The sequence below is a fragment of the Phyllobates terribilis genome, unplaced genomic scaffold (genome assembly GCF_046119375.1).
Source record: "Phyllobates terribilis strain yellow unplaced genomic scaffold, ASM4611937v1 Scaffold_7__3_contigs__length_470593459, whole genome shotgun sequence".
NCBI lineage: Eukaryota > Metazoa > Chordata > Amphibia > Anura > Dendrobatidae > Phyllobates > Phyllobates terribilis.
Genome location: NW_027362767.1, coordinates 264,867,466 through 264,886,356, shown reverse-complemented (window position 1 = coordinate 264,886,356; position 18,891 = coordinate 264,867,466). Strand labels below are relative to the sequence as shown.

Here is an 18,891-nt window from a genome sequence, read left to right as displayed (position 1 = left end):
AGTGAGCAGCCGATGGTAGTATCTATGCATGCAGCTTTGGGTGTGACTAGAGTATAAGCAACTATAGGAGTGAAGTACAAAACATAATAATTTCCTTCCCAGTTACATCTGTCAACTGCGTCAATTTTCTATTGCTTGGGTGTGTCGTCTCTGTACTACTAACATGTACATGTCATAATACTCTGAACCCCAAGGGCAGTGAGAATTCAGAGAGCGCCAAGTGAGAAACACTAACTGCAAAAAGGGAATTCTGCCCCAAACTTAATGATGTCAGCATGGTTACCACCCAACCTGTCCTGCCCCAATAATCACACCTCCATATAGGAGTAGTGGAGCTCTTAACAAGACAAGTAACATGATGCTGCCTTCTGTTTTGTTATAGCAAGCTCAAAGGTAGAGCCGAATGTGTGTGCTGGGAGTAAGCGATGGTGGAGCGAGAATCTCTGCTCTATGGACTTTATTCACATAACTGAGATACTCAGGACTAGATACACGAGGATAATAGTAAGTCAATACAGGGTGGGCCATTTATATGGATACACCTAAATTAAATGGGAATGGTTGGTGATATCAACTTCCTGTTTGTGGCACATTAGTATATGGGAGGGGGAAACTTTTCCAGATGGGTGGTGACCATGGCGGCCATTTTGGATCCAACTTTATTTTTTTCAATGGGAAGAGGGTCATGTGACATCAAACTTATTGAGAATTTCATAAGAAAAACAATGGTGTTCTTGGTTTTAGCGTAACTTTATTCTTTCATGAGTATTTTAGAAGTTTATGACCACTTATAAAATGTGTTCAAAGTGCTGCCCATTGTGTTGGATTGTCAATGCAACCCTCGTCTCCCACTCTTGACACATTGATAGCAACACCGCAGAAGAAATGCTAGCACAGGCTTCCAGTATCCGTTGTTTCAGATGCTGCACATCTCGTATCTTGATGGTATGGTGTGGTATATGGGGTACAAAGATAGTGGGGCCATTCTTCATCAATGGAAACCTCAATGCCACTGGATATCTGAAATTGCTACATGATGATGTGTTGTCCACTTTATGCACTGAAGATGGCACGTTCCCCGAGTTTCCAACAAGATGGTGCACCACCACATTATGGGTGTCAAGTCCAAGCATTCCTACATGAAGTTTCCTGGAAAGTGGATTGGTCGTCGTGGGCCAGTTGAATGGCCACCAAGGTCTCCCGATCTGACCCCTTTAGACTTTTATCTTTGGGGTCATCTGAAGGCAATTGTCTATGCTGTGAAGATACGAGATGTGCAGCATCTGAAACAACGGATACTGGAAGCCTGTGCTAGCATTTCTTCTGCGGTGTTGCTTTCAGTGTGTCAAGAGTGGGAGAAGAGGGTTGCATTGACAATCCAGCACAATGGGCAGCACTTTGAACACATTTTATAAGTTTCTTATGAAATTCTCAATAAGTTTGATGTGTCACATGACCCTCTTCCCACTGAAAAAAATAAAGTTGGATCCAAAATGGCCGACTTCAAAATGGCCGACATGGTCACCACCCATCTGGAAAAGTTTCCCCCCTCCCATATACTAATGTGCCATAAACTGGAAGTTGATATCACCAGCTATTCCCATTTAATTTAGGTGTATCCATATAAATGGCCCACCCTATATAATGAGGTATCTGAGTGGTAAGTAGTCTCTGTTATAGGAAATTTTACCTAGGGAACAGTCTTATAGCCGTTATGTACTTGCACATAGGAGCAGTATTATAGTAGTTATATTCTTGTACATAGGGAGCAGTATTATAGTAGTTATATTCTTGTGCATATGAGCAGTATTATAGTAGTTATATTCTTGTACATAGGAGCAGTATTATAGTAGTTATATTCTTGTACATAGGGGCAGTATTATAGTAGTTATATTCTTGTACATAGGAGCAGTATTATAGTAGTTATATTCTTGTACATAGGGGCAGTATTATAGTAGTTATATTCTTGTACATAGGGGCAGTATTATAGTAGTTATATTCTTGTACATAGGAGCAGTATTATAGTAGTTATATTCTTGTACATAGGGGCAGTATTATAGTAGTTATATTCTTGTACATAGGGGCAGTATTATAGTAGTTATATTCTTGTACATAGGGGCAGTATTATAGTAGTTATATTCTTGTACATAGGGGCAGTATTATAGTAGTTATACTCTTGTACATAGGAGCAGTATTATAGTAGTTATATTCTTGTACATAGGGGCAGTATTATAGTAGTTATATTCTTGTACATAGGGGCAGTATTATAGTAGTTATATTCGTGTACATAGGGGGCAGAATTATAGTAGTTATATTCGTGTACATAGGAGGCAGTATTATAGTAGTTATATTCTTGTACATAAGGGCAGCTTTATAGTAGTTATACTCTTGTACATAGGAGGCAGCTTCATAGTAGTTATATTCTTGTACATAGGGGCAGTATTATAGTAGTTATATTCTTGTACATAGGGGGCAGTATTATAGTAGTTATATTCTTGTACATAGGGGGCAGTATTATAGTAGTTATATTCTTGTACATAGGGGTCAGTATTATAGTAGTTATATTCTTGTACATAGGGGATAGGGGGCAGCATTATAGTAGTTATATTCTTGTATATAGGGGGCAGTATTATAGCAGTTATATTCTTGTACATAGGAGCAGTATTATAGTAGTTATATTTTTGTACATAGGAGCAGTATTATAGTAGTTATATTCTTGTACATAGGGAGCAGTATTATAGTAGTTATATTCTTGTACATAGGGGCAGTATTATAGTAGTTATATTCTTGTACATAGGAGCAGTATTATAGTAGTTATATTCTTGTACATAGGGGCAGTATTATAGTAGTTATATTCTTGTACATAGGGGCAGTATTATAGTAGTTATATTCGTGTACATAGGGGGCAGAATTATAGTAGTTATATTCGTGTACATAGGAGGCAGTATTATAGTAGTTATATTCTTGTACATAAGGGCAGCTTTATAGTAGTTATACTCTTGTACATAGGAGGCAGCTTCATAGTAGTTATATTCTTGTACATAGGGGCAGTATTATAGTAGTTATATTCTTGTACATAGGGGGCAGTATTATAGTAGTTATATTCGTGTACATAGGGGGCAGTATTATAGTAGTTATATTCTTGTACATAGGGGGCAGTATTATAGTAGTTATATTCTTGTACATAGGGGTCAGTATTATAGTAGTTATATTCTTGTACATAGGGGGCAGCATTATAGTAGTTATATTCTTGTATATAGGGGGCAGTATTATAGCAGTTATATTCTTGTACATAGGAGCAGTATTATAGTAGTTATATTTTTGTACATAGGAGCAGTATTATAGTAGTTATATTCTTGTACATAGGGAGCAGTATTATAGTAGTTATATTCTTGTACATAGGGGGCAGTATTATAGTAGTTATATTCTTGTACATAGGGGGCAATATTATACTAGTTATATTCTTGTACATAGGGGGCAGTATTATACTAGTTATATCCTTGAATGACTATGGTTGGGCTGGCATTTCTCTCCCGATTCCTCCATAGACAGGAGCATTTAGCTCTGCTGAAGGCTTCCATGTTCTCTGACAGACACTCTTATACATCTCTGGTGGTGTCTTATCTTGCTGAGAACAAAAGGATCGGCATTTGGAAATCAGACATGCCATATCCTTATCGTTCCCTTTAACATCCCCAACATAGTGTATGGGAAGTCAGTCGGAAGGTTCCCATACACATTAGAATGATGGCTGATCTTGCTGATATTGGCGGGTTTGGATGACTTTAGTCTAATGTGTATGTGGCTTTTCGGGGAACAGTGCCTCCTGTACCTTCGATGTATTACGATCCTTCCTCGTGCCCTTGATAGTTTCTTGCTTACGGTACATGCAGCCTTTGTTTGCTTTCATTATCAGGCTCCTATCGCACAGTGTATGACGTGTGCCATGCGCGCTTAGCTGAACATTCGTCACTCTCACACCCATGTGTTGTCATATCAATAAGGAAACCTGTCGGATCTTCGTGGTGATTTCCGTTTATTAACGCTCTTCTTATATCTCAGAGTTCCGGCTATAACACTGCGCTTACATTTTCACCATGTCCCTTTAAATGTCTTGTCTCTCACCATTACAGTATATGGTCCATACAGAGGGGCTTCCCGGCTCAGGACCCCTGCTATGACTACAGCTGTCCAAGAGCAACTTTGTACATTACCCTCATGTAATACAACATGTCACCTGCAGGTGACGCTGATGAGGAAGCATCTCGCTATCCAAGTGAGGAATGAGCTGTGGCTTCTGATTGGTTTCTATGACCAATATGGGCCACCATTTCTCTTCTGGAGGAAAGCTGTAATCCTGCGACTAGCGACAGTCTGTTGCCTGCTGACTAATCCTGTCTCAGAATCGACTCAAGTCATTAGGCGCCTGTGAGCGTCGGGCCGCTCAGACCATTCTGTAACTATCTGCATTAATTACCTGCACTCATTAGTCACTCGAGGAAATTTCCATTCATAAACCCGGCAGCCGCCACAGTCGTCGCTTCTCATAGAAAATGTGGTAAAGTTATAATAATGTTCTTCACGCTAAGAGGATTCCTTTCCATGGCAGCGAGTGTCCGAAGAAAAGCAGAGATTTCCCCATAATCCTATTAACTGTTTAATAAATTGTAAACCTTTGAGGACCGGAAGAGTTTTCCTGCATGACGTATATAACGGAAGCGGGATACTCCTATAGCAGCCGCATAGCATGCACCGCTACGTGATTTCAAAGTAATTATTTTATCTTCTTTGCAACAATGCTGTAAAGGGAGTCTTCCTCCTAGGTCACTTGTCTTAGGGACGTGAGACTGGTGGGCGCCACTGCTTTTGTGTAAACCAGTGGAGGTCACATGATATATAGGCAGAGTCCTGACTCTTAAAGAAAAGGAAGTGCCTTGTTTCTAAAGAGTCACGTGGGTGGGGCTAAGCTCTTTTGGATCATATTGCAAAAGAGGAAGCTGAACTATAACTTTCAGGGTGTGTGGCCATTCTCCAGTGTTTTATGTAATGCCTATGGGGTAAAGCTTCTCTAAATGGAAGCTGCCAAGCCGTTGTAGTGATGTAAGCAGCCCCTGCGCAGAGGAAAGAAGCAAAGTCTCCACTTTTTGGAGGTCTCTATCCTATAAGTCAGTATCAACCCTTTAAAGAGCCCTTGCCTCATGATGTAAGATATAAAACCAAACCAGAATCTCCATTGCTCACATCTGTTTCGGGGTTCTTTCCATTCATCAGTGCAAAGTAGAACATTGGTTGTCGTGGCCAGAGGCCTTCAGTGGAGAAGGGGGTCAAAGGGAAGGCTTGGCAAAACTTTCCCCATTAGACCTCCCATAAGATACAGTAGGATGTCCGCACTCCCTTAACATGTAAGTTCTCCTCTTCTGAAACATGATTAAGATGAGTCTAGCCCCGCCTCTGACTCCTTAAAGTTAAGGCACTTCCTATTTCTTAAGAGTCAGGTCTCCACCTATGTGACCTCCATTGGTTCGCTATATTGCGGAGAGGACTTACAGGAGAGCCGATACTGGAAGATCCCCGGGGAGATCAATGGGCTCAAATGTCTTACGTCACACACAGGGGAAAGGTTGTGGTTTGGCTAGAGCAGCGCACAATGCCGCCAACCGACGACATCTCCGTCTGTGCCGCAGCCTAAATGACACACAAATCCCCTTTTATCAAAGAGACTTTTCATAGGATGAATTCTCTTGTCTGAGACTATAAGAGACGGCGGAGGAGGAAATCCGTGATGTTTCGCCTGTGGAATTCTGCAGGGTACAAAGGGACAACTCTCTGTGTACGACATCTTTACTAGGTGCCATCTCTTCTTCCACTGCTCCTGTGAACCCCCAACTTTTATTTACATTCACTCTGATTAGTGTAGAACGACAAACTGTTTTGGAACAAGTTGCTGTTGATGGAACCATTTTTCTTGATTTTATTCTATAATTTGTGTAATGATAGTTGAGTGAACCGCTGGCCTGATTGACTCAATAACAGTTTAATGTCCCCATAGATGATTACTGGAAATCATCAGCAAGCAGGTTAGTTGCCGCTGACCCATGCTAACTACTACCAGCTCAATATCCAACACAAGTATTAATGATCGGCCATTCACAAGCCCGTTATGCACTCAGCTCACTATATTAAAAGCCTAGTCAGAATGATGGATCTGTTAACAGCAACTTGTTGACTGTTTTCTGCAAAAAAAAAAAAAAAAATTAAAAGTGCTGGATTGTTTACTGACAACATGTTGTTTAGCAGTGACCATGGCATCGATCTGCCTCTCCCATACTATTGTGCTGGCATGTTTTCCTGGCATCATTCGGGCCCCTGATCAGCCTGTGCCAAGAATGGCGACTGCCAGCATAGCCCCTGATAAAGGAATTATGCAGCCTCCAATTGTGTTAGGGGATCAGTGATGCTTTGCAGATGTCGCTAAACTTTTGTGTCTTGTTTTTTGCCCTGGTCGGGGATAGGGGGCACGGGCACGAAAGCCTCTGTACAATGACATTGTGATACGGCCGCCCTGGTAACAAGGCAACGAGAGGGTGGAAATGCCAGCACACTGCCCGCTTCATAGAAACAAGCCTTTTATTGATGTCTGGATACAGCTGGAGCCATGAGATACGGGATCTGATTCTTACTAACGATATGGCTGCCATTACCGCGCTCTCAGTGGGTCTCCCAGCTTTCCCAGAACCCTGCATGACAAACAATGACAAAAAAATGCTCATATGTGAAAGTGTGGTATTTTGTTCCTGATTTATTCATATAATGAAGCAGATTCTGATCTCTGATAATATCACTTCCTGCTGTCCAAGATTGTAATCATCCAACTATACCAGTCATGCTGCAGTCACGAGAGGAATAACCCTATATAGCATCTCAACGGAACGTTTCTACAGCCTGAGGGTGGAGGACAGATGTGCTGCTGAACTTAATGTCACCCTCTGCTGTGTAATGCACAGTATATCAGCCGCAAAGAGGATGGGAAGGAATGACTGGTCTCTATAATACTGCCCCTATATACCACAAGATAACTGCTATAATACTGCCCCATAATTCTGCTGCTATGTACTAGAATATAACTACTATAATACTGTCCCCTATGTACATGAATATAACTACTATAGTACTGCTGCTATGTACTAGAATATAACTACTATAATACTGCTCCTATGTACAAGAATATAACTACTATAATACTGCTCCTATGTACAAGAATATAACTACTACAATACTGCTCCCTATGTACAAGAATATAACTACTATAATACTGCTCCCTATGTACAAGAATATAAATAATATAATACTGCTCCTATGTACAAGAATATAACTACTATAATACTGCTCCTATGTACAAGAATATAACTACTATAATACTGCTCCCTATGTACAAGAATATAACTACTATAATACTGCTCCTATGTACAAGAATATAACTACTATAATACTGCTCCCTATGTACAAGAATATAGCTACTATAATACTGCTCCTATGTACTAGAATATAACTCCTATAATACCACTAGAACAGTATATTCTGAACTGTTAGAAGTTAATCCCTCACTCTTATTAGTTCACACTTCACATCATGGCTCTTGTCCTTCTCTTTCAGTGGCTGTCCCCACCATGTGTGAGTCGGGACTTTTCTCTCCTGAGCCAGCGAGTCCCGGGCCATATTATGGCGAGTGCTCTGATGCCTACTACCAGGAGGACCGATGGCAGAAGCTGCGCACCGCCGTCAGGAAATTGGAATTTTGGGAGAGTTTTAGTGCTGAGCCAATAGGAAGTGGATTCTTCTCTAAAGTTTATAAAGTAAGTGACCCCACAGGATTAATTTCTTGGGTGACATCCTTTGTAGCAGCTCGGATGGCGGCTTGTGGAGGGGCAATTACCACTTCAGGCCCTACATGGGAACTCCTCTGTTTTCCTTGGCGAGTGTGACCTTTAATAATTTATCTGTGCCCACAGCCGTGTGGGTGACGTGGGGTGGCATGATAATAGGAGGGAGATATGGTGGGGGACACAGGAGCAGTAAGCGGAGATCTGCCGCTACTGAAATATTAATTGTCTCCTGTTTTTTCAGGACGCAGCATTGTGTTCTCTGCCCGAGGTGAAAAGGGCGAAACACAGGCCGGGCGCAGCGGCTCTGGCTGAACAACGGGTCAGCATAGTAAACATGAATAAAGGGACTGAGTATATGGCGAGAGCCACCGAAACTAGCTGCCCATGAGGGGCTTTAACCCTGGGAAAGCTGGGTACCAGCAACATGGCGGCCACTACTGGTTACATAGATGTAAATGGATTACTGCATTATTTGGTGGCTGTTGCCCCACTGCCCTCACCCTGCCCAGGACTCTGGAGGGGCCAGTGTTGCCCTGGGTACCTGTAATGACTGGTGAGGGAAGGGTGCAGGCATTTCTCTCTGCCATGTACGCTGCTGCCTGCGTACATTACCTGTTCTTCAGAAGGCATATGATGGAGGCGAGCGCAGGGTTGGGGGGCGAGCGCAGGGTTGGGGTGCGAGCGAAGTATAGGGGGGCGAGCGCAGGGTTGGGAGGCGAGCGCAGTGTTGGGAGGCGAGCGCAGTGTTGGGAGGCGAGCGCAGTGTTGGGAGGCGAGCGCAGTGTTGGGGGGCGAGCGCAGTGTTGGGGGGCGAGCGCAGTGTTGGGAGGCGAGCGCAGGGTTGGGGGGCGAGCGCAGGGTTGGGGGGCGAGCGCAGGGTTGGGGGGCGAGCGCAGGGTTGGGAGGCGAGCGCAGGGTTGGGAGGCGAGTGCAGGGTTGGGAGGCGAGTGCAGGGTTGGGAGGCGAGTGCAGTGTTGGGAGGCGAGCGCAGTATAGGGGGGCGAGTGCAGGGTTGGGAGGCGAGCGCAGGGTTGGGAGGCGAGCGCAGTGTTGGGAGGCGAGCGCAGTGTTGGGGGGGGCGAGCGCAGTGTTGGGGGGCGAGCGCAGGGTTATTGTTTTATTGGTCACATAGCAAAGCATCAAACCACTACAAGATCAAAAACATTAAAAAGCACAAAAGGCATAGAATAGAACACACTAGGTCTATGTTAGGACCCAGGTCCAAAACAACACATGGATAAGTAGGATAATAAAGTGCACTAATGGAATAGAAATAATTAGAGATATATGACTCACAATGAACCATGTAGATGTTATTAACCAAAGATCAGTACCACAAAAACTATGGATTACATACCAAATTGCATGTGTACAATTTCATATGAAAAAACATGATGACAAAAAAATGCAAACTGAACATAGTATGAATTTGGAACATGATCTATGGTATATAATGTTAATTCAATATATAAAATACTCAGTGCAATAGATGAACAAAATAATCCAATATAATATGGGGAAATATACCTGTATCAAGATTTTAATAATATAGTTACCTGACCACTGAATTTAGATATAAACATGGTTAGTAGTATATAGTCATAATTTAACATGCAAAGTGCTTAGTGCAAGCAGTGGCTCAAACAGTCCTGGGTATTCACATAAAACATAACTAGCAGGAAAATCAAAATCTAAGATCCGTCAGTCGCAGCTAACCTGCTTGTTGGTGGTCTTCAGGCAGGAGCAGATTTTTTTTCTTTACTGCCCCGAGTATAAATGAAACTGTATACATGTCAGAATAATAAAATGCAATCAGGATGGGACATGCACTGGTTACTGGGATTATTCTTGTCTGTAACTGAGCAGAGCTGCAATGTACAGCATGGGGGATGGACAGGGCTGCAGGTGTGTGATGTGGGCAGCTTAGAGTATTACATGCACAGCGGGGGTGCCGCTATTATTAAGGAGTGCCCAGGATGCACAGTGGGGTGCCGCTATTATTAAGGAGCGCCCAGGATGCACAGTGGGGGTGCCGCTATTATTAAGGAGCGCCCAGGATGCACAGCGGGGGTGTCGCTATTGTGGCGCCCCTGAGGGTTCAGTCGCCACAGAGGTACTGCACCTCACCCAGAGGTGTGGTGTCTCCTTTCTCTCAGGTAAGGAGGGAGTGCTGCCCGGAACCCCAACACCCACATTCAACACTACACTGCTCCAGGCCGGCTGGAAGGGCAAGATGCAAAGTGTTTTCCTGCTGAGCCCTGTCCCTGGCTGGAGTGGGGGGAACCCAAAGGTAGGGGAACCAGTAGTGGGTGTGGGTGCAGGAAGTAGAGTAGGGGAGCACCATAGAAGGAGGTATATAAAGGGAAGCCATCTTAGTGTGGCAGGTCAGTTGAGTAGAGCAGTCAGTGAAGACAGTCTGGGAGCTGAGTCTCCTTAGGAGCTCTGCCCCACAAGTGGGGCCTAGTGCAAGAGGCCCAGGAGGGGAGCAGAGGAGGAAGGCTCCGTTCTATTGAAGGGATCCCAGGGGGTACGGCGAGTGCAGGATGGCACCCATACGCCCCGAATCTGTCAGAAGACAGAGGGATCAGGCCGCAAGAAGGGGACCGGCCCCTGGACCAGCCGTGTTACTTCAGGTCTCGGCTGGAAAAACCGGAGGCTTCTGGCTTTTATAGTGCAGTTGCCAAAGCCTCATCCTAGGCACCGTGCGGGTCAAGCAGGTCCGGGAACTCCAAGTTGCCCAGAGGGACTTCAGAGCACCCGAGCGGGACTGTGAGTGGGGAAGCGCAGGGCAGGAGGGAGAAGACCCACGAGCACAGCGGGGGGTGTCGCTATTATTAAGGAGCGCCCACGATGCACAGCGGGGTTGTCGCTATTATTAAGGCGCGCCCACGATGCACAGCGGGGGTGTCGCTATTATTAAGGAGCGCCCACGATGCACAGCTGGGGTGTCGCTGTTATTAAGGAGCGTCCATGATGCTCAGCGGGGGTGTCGCTATTATTAAGGAGCGGCCACGATGCACAGCGGGGGTGTCGCTATTATTAAGGAGCGCCCACGATGCACAGCGGGGGTGTCGCTGTTATTAAGGAGCGCCCAGGATGCTCAGCGGGGGTGTCGCTATTATTAAGGAGCGTCCACGATGCACAGCGGGGGTGTCGCTATTATTAAGGAGCGCCCACGATGCACAGCGGGGGTGTCGCAGTTATTAAGGAGCGCCCACGATGCACAGCGGGGTGTCGCTATTATTAAGGAGCGCCCACGATGCACAGCGGGGGTGTCGCTATTATTAAGGAGCTCCCACGATGCACAGCGGGGGTGTCGCTATTATTAAGGAGCGCCCACGATGCTCAGCGGGGGTGTCGCTGTTATTAAGGAGCGTCCGCGATGCTCAGCGGGGGTGTTGCTGTTATTAAGGAGCGTCCGCGATGCTCAGCGGGGGTGTTGCTGTTATTAAGGAGCGCCCGCGATGCACAGCTGGGGTGTCGCTGTTATTAAGGAGCGCCCACGATGCACAGCTGGGGTGTCGCTGTTATTAAGGAGCGCCCACGATGCACAGCGGGAGTGTCGCTGTTATTAAGGAGCGCCCATGATGCGCAGCGGGAGTGTCGCTGTTATTAAGGAGCGTCCACGATGCACAGCGGGGGTGTCGCTGTTAAGGAGCGCCCACGATGCACAGCAGGAGTGTCCCTATTATTAAGGAGCGTCCACGATGCACAGCGGGGGTGTCGCTGTTATTAAGGAGCGCCCACGATGCACAGCGGGAGTGTCGCTATTATTAAGGAGCGCCCACTATGCACAGCGGGGGTGTCCCTATTATTAAGGAGCGTCCACGATGCACAGCGGGGGTGTCGCTGTTATTAAGGAGCGTCCACGATGCACAGCGGGGGTGTCGCTGTTATTAAGGAGCGCCCACTATGCACAGCGGGGGTGTCCCTATTATTAAGGAGCATCCACGATGCACAGCGGGGGTGTCGCTGTTATTAAGGAGCGCCCACGATGCACAGCGGGGGTGTCGCTGTTATTAAGGAGCGCCCACGATGCACAGCGGGGGTGTCGCTATTATTATGGAGCGCCCACTATGCACAGCGGGGGTGTCGCTATTATTATGGAGCGCCCACTATGCACAGCGGGGGTGTCCCTATTATTAAGGAGCGTCCACGATGCACAGCGGGGGTGTCGCTATTATTATGGAGCGCCCACTATGCACAGCGGGGGTGTCCCTATTATTAAGGAGCGTCCACGATGCACAGCGGGGGTGTCGCTTTTATTAAGAAGCGTCCACGATGCACAGCGGGAGTGTCGCTGTTATTAAGGAGCGCCCACTATGCACAGCGGGGGTGTCCCTATTATTAAGGAGCGTCCACGATGCACAGCGGGGGTGTCGCTATTATTATGGAGCGCCCACTATGCACAGCGGGGGTGTCCCTATTATTAAGGAGCGTCCACGATGCACAGCGGGGGTGTCCCTATTATTAAGGAGCGTCCACGATGCACAACGGGGGTGTCGCTGTTATTAAGGAGCGTCCACGATGCACAGCGGGGGTGTCGCTGTTATTAAGGAGCGCCCACTATGCACAGCGGGGGTGTCCCTATTATTAAGGAGCGTCCACGATGCACAGCGGGGGTGTCGCTATTATTAAGGAGCGCCCACGATGCACAGCTGGGGTGTCGCTGTTATTAAGGAGCGCCCACTATGCACAGCGGGGGTGTCCCTATTATTAAGGAGCGTCCACGATGCACAGCGGGGGTGTCGCTATTATTATGGAGCGCCCACTATGCACAGCGGGGGTGTCCCTATTATTAAGGAGCGTCCACGATGCACAGCGGGGGTGTCCCTATTATTAAGGAGCGTCCACGATGCACAACGGGGGTGTCGCTGTTATTAAGGAGCGCCCACGATGCACAGCGGGGGTGTCGCTATTATTAAGGAGCGCCCACGATGCTCAGCGGGGGTGTCGCTGTTATTAAGGAGCGTCCACGATGCACAGCGGGGGTGTCCCTATTATTAAGGAGCGCCCACGATGCACAGCGGGGGTGTCCCTATTATTAAGGCGCGCCCACGATGCACAGCGGGGGTGTCGCTATTATTAAGGAGCGCCCACGATGCACAGCTGGGGTGTCGCTGTTATTAAGGAGCGCCCACTATGCACAGCGGGGGTGTCCCTATTATTAAGGAGCGTCCACGATGCACAGCGGGGGTGTCGCTATTATTATGGAGCGCCCACTATGCACAGCGGGGGTGTCCCTATTATTAAGGAGCGTCCACGATGCACAGCGGGGGTGTCCCTATTATTAAGGAGCGTCCACGATGCACAACGGGGGTGTCGCTGTTATTAAGGAGCGCCCACGATGCACAGCGGGGGTGTCGCTATTATTAAGGAGCGCCCACGATGCTCAGCGGGGGTGTCGCTGTTATTAAGGAGCGTCCACGATGCACAGCGGGGGTGTCCCTATTATTAAGGAGCGCCCACGATGCACAGCGGGGGTGTCCCTATTATTAAGGCGCGCCCACGATGCACAGCGGGGGTGTCGCTATTATTATGGAGCGCCCATGATGCGCAGCGGGGGTGTCGCTATTGTTAAGGAGCGCCCACGATGCGCAGCGGGGGTGTCGCTATTATTAAGGAGCGCCCACAATGCACAGCGGGGGTGTCGCTGTTATTAAGGAGCGCCCACGATGCACAGCAGGGGGGGTCATATTCTGTCCCATCACGCGCCGCTTTTACTCTTGTGTCTCTGGAAGCTGGGTGAGGAGTAATATGGCTGTCACCCAGCTTTTTCTGGCTTTGGACCAGTGAACCTGCAGCGATGGGTGCCCGGGCACACGTTGGCTGCTGTATCACTAGGTTTATTTGGGAATTGGTAGTCGATGGAGTTCCTCTTAAAGGCACAATACACATTAACATGTCCTAGACATTTCTTGCCCTGACATGATGTATTCGGGTGCAGGTGTCTCATGGCGCTGGCTCCAAGAGCATGGTGGTGAAGATCTACAAAAACGAGGTGGACGAGGAAGGGATCGTCCGAGAAATCTCCCTCCTGCAGAAACTGTCTCATCCCAACATAGTCAGGTGAGAGGGGTCTGTTCTGCCTAAAGTGGCTTTGTTAAAAGACCAGTGCTGTGGAGTATGTTGGCGCTATATAAATAAAAATGATTATATTATGTTACAGTTCCTTACTGAACTCAAGATCTCTGCTTGCTGTCAGTAACTAAAAACAATGCAGTTATTGGACAAATGTTTATCAGCTGAGGGTTTGCTCCAATTGTATCTAGTGTGGACATCCTAACAGCAACTGCGCTGGCTCCGGTTCTGAGTCATGGCATCCATATCCCCCTTGTGGACAAACCCTTTAAGATTGAGGCTGTGATGATTGTATGTCATCGCCATCTAGTGGCAGATAGTGGTAATGCCTTCATTCACTTACCTGATCTGTGTAATGACAAAATAATCCAATGCCTTGTTATACCCCTTTGTCTATCGGCCCCCAAATGCCAGTAAGTTATTTTCTTGGGGACCCAAAGTGTCATTGCAATTTTGCGGTATAACCCTTTTAAATATATGGCTGGAATTGCTTGGTGACCGGCCTGAGTCATGGCGGCACCATCATGGTCCTCTGTGGGCTGTAACGTATCGCCGTGTGCCCATCCAGAGCCCTCACACTGCCATGTAAGCCTTATAATGGGTGGGAGTCGTGAGACTTCTTGTACTCATCATGCTGCACCTGATGAAGGGGACGGACTGTCCCTGAAACGCGTAGTGCCATTAAACGTCTCCTCTTGTGAATAGGCCGGTCTCCTCTCCTCCAGCGCAGCGCCCGGAACATATCTGCCCCCTTCGTTTTCCTTTTTCCTCTTGAATTGTAATCATCATTTTGTCACTTTTTAGATACCTTGGGATATGTGTGAAAGACGAGAAGCTGTACCCAATTCTGGAGGTAAATTTATGTTATATCACTTTGCTGCACTGATCTAGAGTGAAATCATGTACTATATTTTAGTCACATCCACAGCTGAGCTCGTACAATTGCTTCTCACTAATTTAGAATATCATCAAAAAGTTAATTTATTTCTCCAATACAAAAAGTGAAACTCCTATATTATATAGAGTCATTACAAACAGAGTGATCTATTTCATGTGTTTATTTCTGTTAATGATGTTGATTATGGCTTACAGCCAATGAAAACACAAAAGTCATTATCTCAGTAAATTAGAATACTTTATAACAACAGCTTGAAAAATGTTTTTAAAATCTGAAATGTATGTTCAGTAAATGCCCTCAATACTTGGTCGGGCTCCTTTTGCATCAATTACTGCATCAATGCGGCAATGTGGCATGGAGGCGATCAGCCGGTGGCACTGCTGAGGTGTTATGGAAGCCCAGGTTGCTTTGATAGCAGCCTTCAGCTCGTCTGCATTCTTGGGTCTGGGGTCTCTCATCGTCCTCTTGACAATACCCCATAGATTCTCTATAATAGATTCTCTATGGGGTTAAGGTCAGGCGAGTTTGCTGCCAATCAAGCACAGTGATCCTGTTGTGTGTAAACCAGGTATTGGTACTTTTGGCAGTGTGGACAGGGGCCAAGTCCTGCTGGAGAATGACATTTCCATCTCCAAAAAGCTTGTGGGCAGGGGGAAGCATGAAGTGCTCTAAAATGTCCCGGTAGACGGCTGCGCTGACTTTGGTCTTGATGAAACACAGTGGACCTACACCAGCAGATGACATGGCTCCCCAAACCATCACTGATTGTGGAAACTTCACACTAGACCTCCAGCAGCTTGGATTGTGGCCTCTCCACTCTTCCTCCAGACTCTGGGACCTTGATTTCCAAATGAAATGCAAAATTTACTTTCATCTGAAAACAAAACCTTGGACCACTGAGCAACAGTCCAGGTCTTTTCTCCTTGGCCCAGGTAAGACGCTTCTGGCGTTGTCTATTGGTCATGAGTGGCTTGACACAAGGAATGTGACACTTGTAGCCCATGTCCTGGATACGTCTGTGTGTGGTGGCTCTTGAAGCAATGACTCCAGCAGCAGTCCACTCCTTGTGAATCTCACCAAATTTTTGAATGGCCTTTTCTTAACAATCCTTTCAAGGCTGCGGTTATCCCGGTTGCTTGTGCACCTTTTTCTACCACATTTTTTCCTTCCACTCAACTTTCAATTAATATGCTTGGATACCGCACTCTGAACAGCCAGCTTCTTTAGCAATGACCTTTTGTGGCTTACCCTCCTTGTGGAGTGTGTCAATGACTGCCTTCTGGACATCTGTCAAGTCAGCAGTCTTCCCCATGATTGTGGAGCCTACTGAAACAGACTAAGGGACCTTTTTAAACACATCGGAAGCCTTTACAGGTGTTTTTTGTTAATTATTCTAATTAACTGAGATAATGACTTTTCTGTTTTCATTGGCTGTAAGCCATAATCATCAACATTAACAGAAATAAACACTTGAAATAGATCACTCTGTAATGACTCTATATAATATATGAGTTTCACTTCTTGTATTTAAGAACTGAAATAAATTAACTTTTTTGATGATATTCTTATTTAGTGAGAAGCACCTGTAGTTCTACTGTTTATGCAGATCATATCTCACTGCTGCCACCTCCTGGTTCAGCGTGAGTACTGAGTACGATCTACTCCTGGTTCTTTATAGGGCCCCTTGTGCATTGCATTGTGGGAGATGTATATAGCCTCATACATGCAAAACGACATCTCCCAATATGCAACGCATCATTGGAATCAGTGTAGATCCCATCTGGAAGGCAGCAGAACTGTGAATGCCGCTCTGGTTGTGAGTAGAAGGGGCTTTAGTACAGCTGAACTTCCAGCCAATCACAGCAGGCTTTTAATGATTTTGCTCTTTTCTCTGCCCCATCTAATATATAAGCTGAAATTTGATTGTGGGCTATGAGCAACTGTGTGATATAAGTTATATCGGTCTCTCCACTCCCCCCAGTACGTGAACGGAGGCTGCTTGGAGGAGCTACTGGCCTGTAAAGAAATCGTCCTGAACTGGAAAGAGAAGGTCCACCTGTCGTGTGACATCAGTCGGGGAATGATCTATCTGCACTCGAAAAATATTTATCATCGTGACCTAAACTCCAAGGTAATGATGGATGTATAAACGTACAGGGCGCCATCCTCCTAATCTGCACTGTCAGTCACAGGACCTGCTTCACATGTGTATTACAGAACTGTCTTATAAGAGTGACCCCACGGGGCAGAGAGGCAGTTGTGACGGATTTCGGGCTAGCCCGGGAAGTGGTAGAGCTGCCACTGAAGAATGGAGAAAGGAAGTTGTCCCTTGTAGGATCTGCCTTCTGGATGGCACCTGAAATGTTACGTGGCGAACCGTACGACCGCAAGGTATGTTACTAAAATATGAAATAATTGCTGACGATCAGGAAGGTTACTATTCTCCCCCTATTCAGAGTCATGTGCTGATATCTGCATAAAACATACAAACTGGCTACAGGGTAATTGCAGTAATATAATATTGCCCCCAATATACAAAAATATAACTACTATAATACTGCCCCCTATGTACAATAATATAACTACTATAATACTGCCCCCATGTACAAGAATATAACTACTATAATACTGCCCCCTATGTAAAAGAATATAACTACTATAATACTGCCCCCTATATACAAGAATATAACTACTATAATACTGCCCCTATGTACAAGAATATAACTACTATAATACTGCCCCCTATGTAAAAGAATATATCTACTATAATACTGCCCCTATGTACAAGAGTATAACTATTATAATACTGCCCCTGTGTACAAGAATATAACTACTATAATACTGCTCCCTATGTACAAGAATATAATTACTATAATACTGCCCCCTATGTACAAGAATATAACTACTATAATACTGCTCCTATATACAAGAATATAACTACTATAATACTGCCTCCTATGTACAAGAATATAACTACTATAATACTGATCCTATGTACAAGAATATAACTACTATAATACTGCCCCCTATGTAAAAGAATATATCTACTATAATACTGCCCCTATGTACAAGAATATAACTATTATAATACTGCCCCTATGTACAAGAATATAACTACTATAATACTGCTCCTATATACAAGAATATAACTACTATAATACTGCCTCCTATGTACAAGAATATAACTACTATAATACTGATCCTATGTACAAGAATATAACTACTATAATACTGATCCTATGTACAAGAATATAACTACTATAATACTGCCCCTATGTACAAGAATATAACTACTATAATACTGATCCTATGTACAAGAATATAACTACTATAATACTGCCTCCTATGTACAAGAATATAACTACTATAATACTGCCTCCTATGTACAAGAATATAACTACTATAATACTGCCCCCTATGTACAAGAATATAACTACTATAATACTGCCCCCTATGTGCAAGAATATAACTGCTATAATACCACTTTTTACTTTTCTTATTTTCAGGTTGATGTCTTCTCATTTGGAATTGTCCTCTGTGAAATACTCGGTCGGATTCCCGCCGACCCTGAAATTCTGCCCAGGACACAGGTGTGTATTATATTCTGTCCCTGGAAACTGAGATGGGGGGAGATTATTACGACTACCCCCACAGCACCGCGCCCCTCATCAGGTGTAGTTGCCAAGCTTCATTATAACGGTCACCTCTTACTGTTCCTCCATTTTTAGGACTTTGGTTTGGATGTGGTCGCGTTTCAAGCTCTGGTGCGGGATTGTCCTCCTCCGGTGCTGGATGTGGCTGCGAGCTGCTGTCGGGTAGGTGTCATCCCATCTTTCTGTGTCTGGTATATGAGAGACTTTTGCAATCGCCATATAGGTCTCATATAATCCCCTGATGGGCGATTCCTGTACCGTAGAGGGATCCCAGTAACTGACTGATCCCATGGGGAAGATTTATCAGAACAGTATGTAGCTTATTGCGATGGAGTAAGTGAGTTTTTGGTGTTTTTTTGAAGAGCTCTGCTTGCTG

The 18,891-nt window shown here is 45.5% G+C and overlaps 1 protein-coding gene across 3 annotated transcripts in view; it reads left to right on the top strand.

The window, feature by feature from the left end:
- LOC141154539 (dual specificity testis-specific protein kinase 1-like) overlaps nucleotides 1–18,891 on the top strand; it is a 28,709-nt gene that overhangs the window by 8,375 nt on the left and 1,443 nt on the right. For 2 of the 3 annotated variants that reach the window (XM_073640609.1, XM_073640607.1), the window contains exons 2-8: nucleotides 7,654–7,853; nucleotides 13,831–13,952; nucleotides 14,769–14,817; nucleotides 16,844–16,993; nucleotides 17,080–17,253; nucleotides 18,369–18,452; nucleotides 18,591–18,677. In XM_073640609.1, coding sequence (XP_073496710.1) covers nucleotides 7,668–7,853; nucleotides 13,831–13,952; nucleotides 14,769–14,817; nucleotides 16,844–16,993; nucleotides 17,080–17,253; nucleotides 18,369–18,452; nucleotides 18,591–18,677 — 852 coding nt within the window. In that variant the 5' untranslated portion in view covers nucleotides 7,654–7,667. Of the gene's footprint in view, nucleotides 1–366; nucleotides 505–7,653; nucleotides 7,854–13,830; nucleotides 13,953–14,768; nucleotides 14,818–16,843; nucleotides 16,994–17,079; nucleotides 17,254–18,368; nucleotides 18,453–18,590; nucleotides 18,678–18,891 lie in introns of those variants that run through there. The other variant, XM_073640608.1, reaches the window with a different exon arrangement.